The sequence below is a fragment of the Hippocampus comes genome, unplaced genomic scaffold, assembly GCF_001891065.2.
Source record: "Hippocampus comes isolate QL1 unplaced genomic scaffold, H_comes_QL1_v1.1 scaffold238, whole genome shotgun sequence".
NCBI lineage: Eukaryota > Metazoa > Chordata > Actinopteri > Syngnathiformes > Syngnathidae > Hippocampus > Hippocampus comes.
In genome coordinates this window covers 561,253-569,217 of record NW_017806177.1, presented here as the reverse complement: position 1 = coordinate 569,217, position 7,965 = coordinate 561,253, and the positions used below count along the sequence as shown (strand labels likewise).

The window sequence follows — 7,965 nt, the reverse complement described above, 5'->3', positions numbered from 1 at the left end:
TTCAACATGAAATTGGAAAACAAATATGTTTGGATTAGACTACAGTTTTGAATTAGAGGGTTTTGACAAATATAATCACTGTCTAGTTATAATATTGACCTAAATTACCGGTAACTGTGATTGACAATTGTATTTTATATTCCATATTTATTTCATTGTGTGTATGAAATGAAAAGCGCATGTGAGTATTGTTTTGCAGTCCTGGTTTGGTTGGGGTTAGGGGGGAGGGGGCACATGCCCTCCAGGCTCACTGCAGGATTAAGGTCATCTGGGACACCTTTTTGTCTGAAGCTAGCTGGCATTTTGCCTGCACTAAAAGTCCTGTTTAGGCTGCGTGATGGAGCCTCCTGTGGTGCATCGATCCCTCAATAGTCAATACACGAATCCAGCAGTTGACAAGTTAGCCACGCCCCGTGCCTCCACCACTTTTATTTTACATTATGGTTCTGTTCGCAGATTCTTCATAGGATCCCATCACCAAGGACAAAGCAATGTGACCTTAATGACGGGCATACCATTCCCACAGTCATGCCTGGCAACATCGCAGTCAGACAACTAAATAACACACAGTAGCTTCCAATTAATATCAAATACGATACTAACACTAAACCGAGTCTTTCCGTTCCAATTTATGAAGAGACGCCTACGTTTGTAGGAAGTCCGTACCTGGCGAACTCACAAGACTGTACTTTGCATTCTTGATATTGAGAAATGGCTACCCTTTATCATGACAAGGAAGTACGTCACAGCTGGAGGGAATGTAGCTCACAAGTACACAACCATTGCAATTACAAAGACATTACCGTCCGAAAGAAGTGTGCTATTTGGAAGAATGTACTTTCCCAGTTTACAAGACCGTACTCTGCGTTCTTGATGTTGAGAAACGGCTTCAAACTAGCTAGCTTGCTATCTCTCCATCTAGTTAGCTAGCTTGCTATCTCACTGGCTAGTTTGCTACCCAACATGCTTTCTGTCTGTCTGTCTTTCTTTCTCTGTCTGTCTTGCTGTCTGTCTCTCTGTCTGTCTGTCTCTCTCTGTATCTCTCTCTAACTGCAGTTAACACGCATTAAAATGAAATTTAGAATTGATTTTAAGACTCGTGAAGAGTGAAAAAATACATCTAATTTTGGCTAAATGGGGAGGATATAACAATAGAACACCAATTTTCACAGCATTATGAAGTCATAGAAAGCTGCCTCTTTAAAACCTAAATGGGATGGAACCCTATTTGTTTTGAGACATGTTCACGATAGCCTTGAAAATCTCCTGAGCCCATTTATAGTGTCATTTCCATACAGACTCCGTAGTCCAGTCTTGTTGCAGTTGTCTTCATTAAGGCCACTCTAGCTCTCCTCTGGGAAACAGTCAGGTTATTCATTATGGCGGCTTTGTTTGGGGGCTTGCTCTTGAATTTTTTTTTTCTTTTTCTTTCTTTTTTTTTTTTTTTCACACTGCCCACCTTTCGTCTATCAAGATTTTATTTAATTACCACAACCGACTTCTATCAAAATTGGTGCTGCATGGTCTGTCTCCAACTGGGCATGGCACATTTTAAAACCCTAAATATTGCACATTTGCATTTGATTGGACTGATGGTTTAAGTGGTCGATGGTTCAGAGGAATGCAGTAACAGTTCTACTGTTCTAGACGTGAGATAAAACAATGTATGTCAGATTTTTGCTCCCAAGCCAAAGCAAAAAAAAAAAAAAATGTCTGAATGACGACTCATATCGCAAGGTACAGCCTTAAAGATGGATTCATCAAACAGGTACGCACAAAAAGCCATGCAAAGGACATTCGAGTGACAAACTGGTCCAGCGTGTCCTTGGGGATGCGCTGCGAAATGTGTCAATCATGGCAGATGGCTTTATGTAAATGTTACCAAAACGCAATGTGATGATAAGCAATCCTGATTGACATATTCAGTTTCAATAAACCCGAGTTTTGCGTAAATTGAAATGAGCAGTGCCTGCGCAAATCAAATTATCCCTCCATTAGTTTGGTAAACACTGTCATCAGAAAAGTAATTACTCTTTCCAAAAAAAAAAAAAAACAGGAAGCCCCATAAATGGATTATGAAACTTGATTGACTGCCACTAGCTGAGCAAATTGAAGCCTTGATTGTATTTGGCAGATAGTCTCAGTGGTAGCCTGCTGTGATTAAAGCACTAATGTCTAGAGAGAGAAATATAAAGAACGCTTTAAAAATTCCAGATACCGTATGCGCATTGTTGCGTGTACCATTAAAAGATGAATATCGATTGCTGATAGCACCTCTCACCCCACCACTAAAAAAAAAAAAAAAATCAAAATCAAAGCCGTCGCTATGGCAACGCCCCTGCCAGATTCCACCAATCAATGGACTCGGCCGAGGTTTGCGAGATGCGCCAGCGAAAGGCAGGCGTCCTACATAAAGCGTGCGGGACGGGGAGCCAGGCGGCTCACGCACACACACACACACACACACAGGGGGCATCACACCTCTGTGCAAACAACACCGCAGTGAGAAGACAATTGAGGAAGCGAGATGATGCCCTCCCGTGATCTAGGCTTGTTTCTTGGGGTCTCTTGGACCAGTCTGCTCCTCTTCAGCCACTTTATAGCAGTTAGAGGAGGTAAGAGGACTTTATTTTTACGAAACTTTGCCATATTCTGCATTGTTTAGGGATGCCGTGTTGCTCTGTCTCCGTCCAGCCTCCCCCAAAGTGTCAGTGGGTAGTAGGGCAAGGCTTGAGTACCCAGCCCTGAGGCAGGGGACTGATGGATAGCTTGTCTATTCCACTCACGCTGCCCGCATACAAGACACGCGAGTCCATTTGCTGGCTGGCTTTGTGCCGACCCAACAATACATTAAGGAGGCTGAGGAGGAAGGAAAGAAAATGAGGACACTTTTTATTGATTTTTGACCAAACAAATCCACAATGGTTTCCTCGAAAAGTTCATCATGAGGGTATGATTTTGAAGTATGAAGGAGGTCTGTCAGTTTCTGTTTGAGTAAGAATAATTTCATGGAGGTTGTGGCACAACAGAGCTATTTTGCGTTGGAAGAATTGGAGTCGATTGCAATGTGTAATGTGTAGCCATCAACTTCAAGGTTTCTTTTCATTCAAGAAATGTGTCTTGTTTTAAGGGGCAGCTGCAAATATCAAGACAAAAAGTAGTATATTGGATCTTTGGCCAGATTTTACTACCGTGGTGCCTTGAGATAAATGGAGGGTCGACATCACAGTGTAGTAGAATGCAATTTTCATTTGGTAGAATTTAGTGTTGTGAACACTAAAAAACACTGAAAAGCAAAGTTTCTAGTGGTCTTCATCTAGTTCATTTTCATCTCTATCAATAAAACCAAAACATTTAGATATAAAATAAATCTGGTATTGTTTATTGCAATCGAGATGAATTTATTGCTTGTGTTGGTTCGGAAATACATGCAAGAAGGACCTTGAAAAGAAAATTCCATATTGAATTGCAACAGCGAAGGAAAAAAAATTGCAATTGGATTATCTTTCAAAATCATTTAGCCCCGAACGCGAGTGACCCATATTATGAGCCGTCTTTTTTTTTTTAGCTCAAACTTGACGTATGAGAGCTACGTGGTGGCCGTGAACTCAACTCTAATAGGGAACGGTTGCTCCAAAAAGAGGCCTCAAGCACTTTATTGCCACTCCCGGTTGAAATTTACTGTCGAACTAAACATTAAATGAAGAGAATTACTCCTTGTGTATTTAAAACAAGCACATGGCTTCTTCTTTAGTCCACTAGCCTCATGCTAATGCTAGCACAAAATGGAAAACACGTTTATAACCCTTCAAGCAACTGATGTTTGAGCACAAATGGTATAGAATCACATTCAGACATTAACTAAAACAGTACTCGCAGTCATATATTCTTTATCCTTTGCGAGGAGCTGAGCTGTCTGGACTGAACAGACTGACTTAGTTAGTTCCCCATACGGTATATCCCTTTCGTTTGTCTTTTACTGCCCCCAGGTGGCCAAGGCCGTCAGCGGCACAGCGGCCTCTGAACCGATGTGGCCAAATACGCTTTCATTCTATATTATTCTATGTAGTCATGTCCAAGTACAATGAGCATTTTCTCTTTAGAAAAACTCATTCAATTTTCATAGCCGAATGAGAGACTTCTCATCTCACAGTTACTTGTAAAAAAAGAAAAAGAAAAAAAAGGTGGGTTAAAGTAGAAGTGATGATGAATATGATCTGCTCACAAAACAGACAATAACAAAGTATTGTATTTCTACTTTATTACTTCCCGCCACTTGTGTGTCCACAGCTCCAATGAAGCTGGACGTGCCCCCGGACACGGGCGCCACCGTCCTGAATCACTCCATGAGCCTGGTGCAGCGTATGGAGGGCTTGCTGGCGGCGGGCAACGGCAGCGACATCACCCTCCGCGTGCACACTGTCGGCACGGACGAGGTGAAGGTGATCCAGGCCCACAGCCTGTTGCTCGCCATGCAGAGTGACGTGTTTGAGGAGCTGCTGCTCAGCCGCAACGGCAGCACCCTGGTGCTGCGGGAGCCGTCCGACTGCGCCGCCGTCTTTGACAAGTTCATCAGGTGAGGACGACTGCGTCAAAGGCAAGGTTCACATGTTGGTGTGAATGTGCCTGATGATGGTTTATGAGGGACTGGCTAATGAAACGACTTTATGGTTGCTCGAATTATTGGCAAAGATGTGCGCTTTTGGCGTTGACATTGGCTAGCAGGCTTCTCATTATGTTTTGCTAAATTACTCAGACAACCCGATCAAACATTTTATACACACCGGTGAATAAAAATCAAAAACTCTAAAGGGAATATATGGCGGCATCATGCCAAACACAACCTTTTTTTTTTTTGTCATTTTCATGTCAAGTCAGTGCTAGTCAATCACTTTATGCCACCCGACACAGTTAAAAGAGCGCTGATGGTTTTCATCATGGGACATTTGGAAGCGCATAGCAAGCTGAAAATGAAGTTTGAAGGGATGGATTTGGAAGTGTTAGTCAAAGACAAACATTTTACCGAGTTGCTGAATTTTGGTAAAGCCAGCAACTGCATTAAAGCTGTCAGTTAAAATGTTCAAATTGGGTATGCATGCACCCAGCTTCAGAAAGTCCACAGCATTTATATGTTTATTTATTTACATTCCCGTGCGTTTGAGACTCGCAGTCTAAAACAGGCAAGTGTGGGCTTCTGCGTGACTCAGTTGGGAAGCTTCAGTGTAGACGTTTTTCAATCATTTTTCCACTGTATGTGTTTATGCAGGTACTTGTACTGTGGAGACGTGTCTGTGCGTCTTGACCAGGCTATTTCTCTGCACAAGCTGGCCAGCAAGTACCACGTGTGGAGCTTGCAGCAGGGCCTGACCCAATACATGACCCAGCACTTGTCGAGCGAGTCCCCCACTGGCCATGTAGTCGGTTGGTACAACTATGCGCTGCAAACGGGGGACCTGGCCCTGCGGGACAGCTGCCTGCAGTACCTCTCGTGGAATTTGTCCTCGGTGCTGCAGAGTCAAGAATGGGGCTCCATCAGTGAGGAGCTGCTCCTCTCTTTGCTCCAGCGCTCGGATCTCATCCTGCAGACTGAGCTGGAGCTCTACGAAGCCCTGGAGGCATGGATCGACCAGAACCAGCCTGTTGGCAAGACAACGGAGTCGGCTCTGAGGTTGGTTCGCTACGGCATGATCCCTCCTCAGTATCTCTTCCGTCTGCAGAAGCAGTCACCCCTCATGCAGAGGTACTATGAGTCCGTCCGGGATCTTCTCTACCTGGCCTTCCAGTTCCACTCCGCGTCTCCCATCACTTTGGCCAAATACTTTGACGTCAACTGCAGTATCTTCACGCCCCGAAACTACCTGTCCTCCTCCTGGGGCTCCCCTTGGATCATCAACAGCCCGACGCGTGACGACCGCAGTTTCACCTTCCAGACGCAGCTGGGCCCTAGCGGTCACGACGCCGGCAAACGGGTGACATGGAACTCGCTCTTCTCCCCTCGCTGGCTCCCTCTTAGCGCCAGGTCCACCTACAGTGAGATGGGCGCCATGCAGCCAACCCGCACCGACGGGGGCCGGCCAAGGATCATCGTGACGCCGGCCACGTCCAGCTCGGACTTTGCCGGGGTGAGCTTCCAGAAGACGGTGATTGTGATGGCCAGGCAGCAAGGCAAAGTAGTAGTCCGCCACGTCTATAACTTCCACCAAAGCACGGAGGAGGTGGGAGACTTCCTGGCTAGCGCCGACCTGCAGCGTCGCGTGTCCGAGTACCTGATCGACAGCTCCCTCTATCTGCACGTTGTGATAAAACCGCTCTACCATACCCTGCTTGTCGCGAAGAAATAAATCGTAAACGCGCATGCGGTTGTACTTGTGTCGCAGCATACACACATTTTTCATTACTGTGTGCGTTAATAGTCTTCCAGTTATTTACCAAAAGAACAGAAAGGACACACGTTTTATAGTATTTCATTCACAAAACAAAGCAAAAATCCTTGTACTGTATTTTTTCAGGCAATGCATAGTCTAGTAGGTTTTTCTTTTTCCTTGAATGTATTCCTTTTATTGCTTAGTATTTCAATATGACGTCATACCTCTGTATTTTTTTAATATTTATTTTATTGCTAGTCAGGTTGAAAGCCCTTAAGGTGACGTGGAAGAAAAAAAACAACTTCCGGAACGCAAATAGTTGTTTTATTTTCTTCCTTTAAAAATAGGGTTCCCTCGGGGGGAAAAAAACTTATTATATATATATATTTTTTTTTTTTGAGGGAACGCAGACTTTGCGAGGGAATGCAAAACTTTTTTTGTTTTTCTTCCATGTCACCTTAGGGGCTCCGTAGGTTTAGATGTTTAGTTTATAGAATTAATACAAAGTATTAAGTTACATCTACACAGATACGCAATGGAATTTCAATGCGTTTTTGCCTTAATTTTTTTGTTCAGTAGTTTCCATTAATAATAATTGAGAATTGGATTGTTTAGTTTTGCCTCCCCATTTATTGTTGACATCTACATTTAGAAAGATTTAAATGAAGCTCCACCTGTGAGAAAGTTAAAAAAGAAAACAGAATATGAGAGTAAGAGACAACCTGCTTCTACATGCTGAACAAAAGGAGTATTAGGAAAGAAATAGTAATCGTAGAGTTTTGACAAAAAGTTGTGATGTTGCCATAATAAAGTTGTTTAATGACACCAAGTCAGCACTTTGCAATATTCTTCTCATTGTATGATGCGGAAAAACTCAAAGTTGAGTCCAGTTTATGACAGTCTAAATATTAAAACTTATTTTTTGTTATGATTTGGTGGGGCTTGATGATTAAAACACATATTAACAATAGTCAAAATATGAACAACTTTATTCTTATTATATATGGGAGAAATTGTGTTTTAAGAAAAAAAAAAGTATTCCTATCATGGGGGAAAAAAATCCCAAAGAGAATACCAGTTATAATATTACAACTTTATTTTCATTATACCACAGAAAAAATATGTAATTATATGAAAATTAAGTAGTAATGTTATGACAACAAACTCAAAATAGAGTAGTTGCATGATACATTGAATTTGATTAGCAGTATAGGTAATGGATGGTTTGATAGTTGGATGGTTTTTTGGTGAGCCAAAGAACATTTCAGGAATAAAATAATTTAGACAAGATGCATCAGTCGTAAAATTACCTTATTCCAGTAGTATGAGACAAAAAAATTATTAGGAGACCATGATTACATATTGATAATCATAAAGTTGAAATATTACACCTTTGCTTTTGTTACAGTTGTGATCATAAGTTTAAATACCGAGTCATAATTTGGGAAATACTGACAATCTTTAGGAAAAAATATCTTTGTTTCATTAGAATTCCATTTCAAATAAAATTAATTTGTTCTGCTTGATAAATAGCGTGTGTGTGTGTGTGTGTGTGTGTGTGTGTGTGTGTGTGTGTGTGTGTGTGTGTGTGTGCGCGCGC

At 42.2% G+C, this 7,965-nt stretch overlaps 1 protein-coding gene across 1 annotated transcript; it reads left to right on the top strand.

The window, feature by feature from the left end:
- The first annotated feature begins 1,815 nt into the window (after window positions 1–1,815).
- btbd17b (BTB (POZ) domain containing 17b) lies at window positions 1,816–6,624 on the top strand. The gene is made up of 3 exons (XM_019897348.1): window positions 1,816–2,615; window positions 4,291–4,576; window positions 5,267–6,624. The coding sequence occupies exons 1-3, from the start codon at window positions 2,528–2,530 to the stop codon at window positions 6,339–6,341; spliced, it is 1,449 nt and encodes a 482-aa protein (XP_019752907.1). The 5' UTR covers window positions 1,816–2,527; the 3' UTR covers window positions 6,342–6,624.
- The last annotated feature ends 1,341 nt before the right edge of the window (window positions 6,625–7,965 follow it).

Bases quoted from the DNA above. Each gene is read 5' to 3' on its own strand.
- btbd17b (XM_019897348.1), top strand. From the start codon at position 2,528: ATGATGCCCTCCCGTGATCTAGGCTTGTTTCTTGGGGTCTCTTGGACC. The intron at 2,616-4,290 runs GTAAGAGGACTT...GTGTGTCCACAG, and splicing joins CTTTATAGCAGTTAGAGGAG to CTCCAATGAAGCTGGACGTG. The intron at 4,577-5,266 runs GTGAGGACGACT...GTGTTTATGCAG, and splicing joins GTCTTTGACAAGTTCATCAG to GTACTTGTACTGTGGAGACG.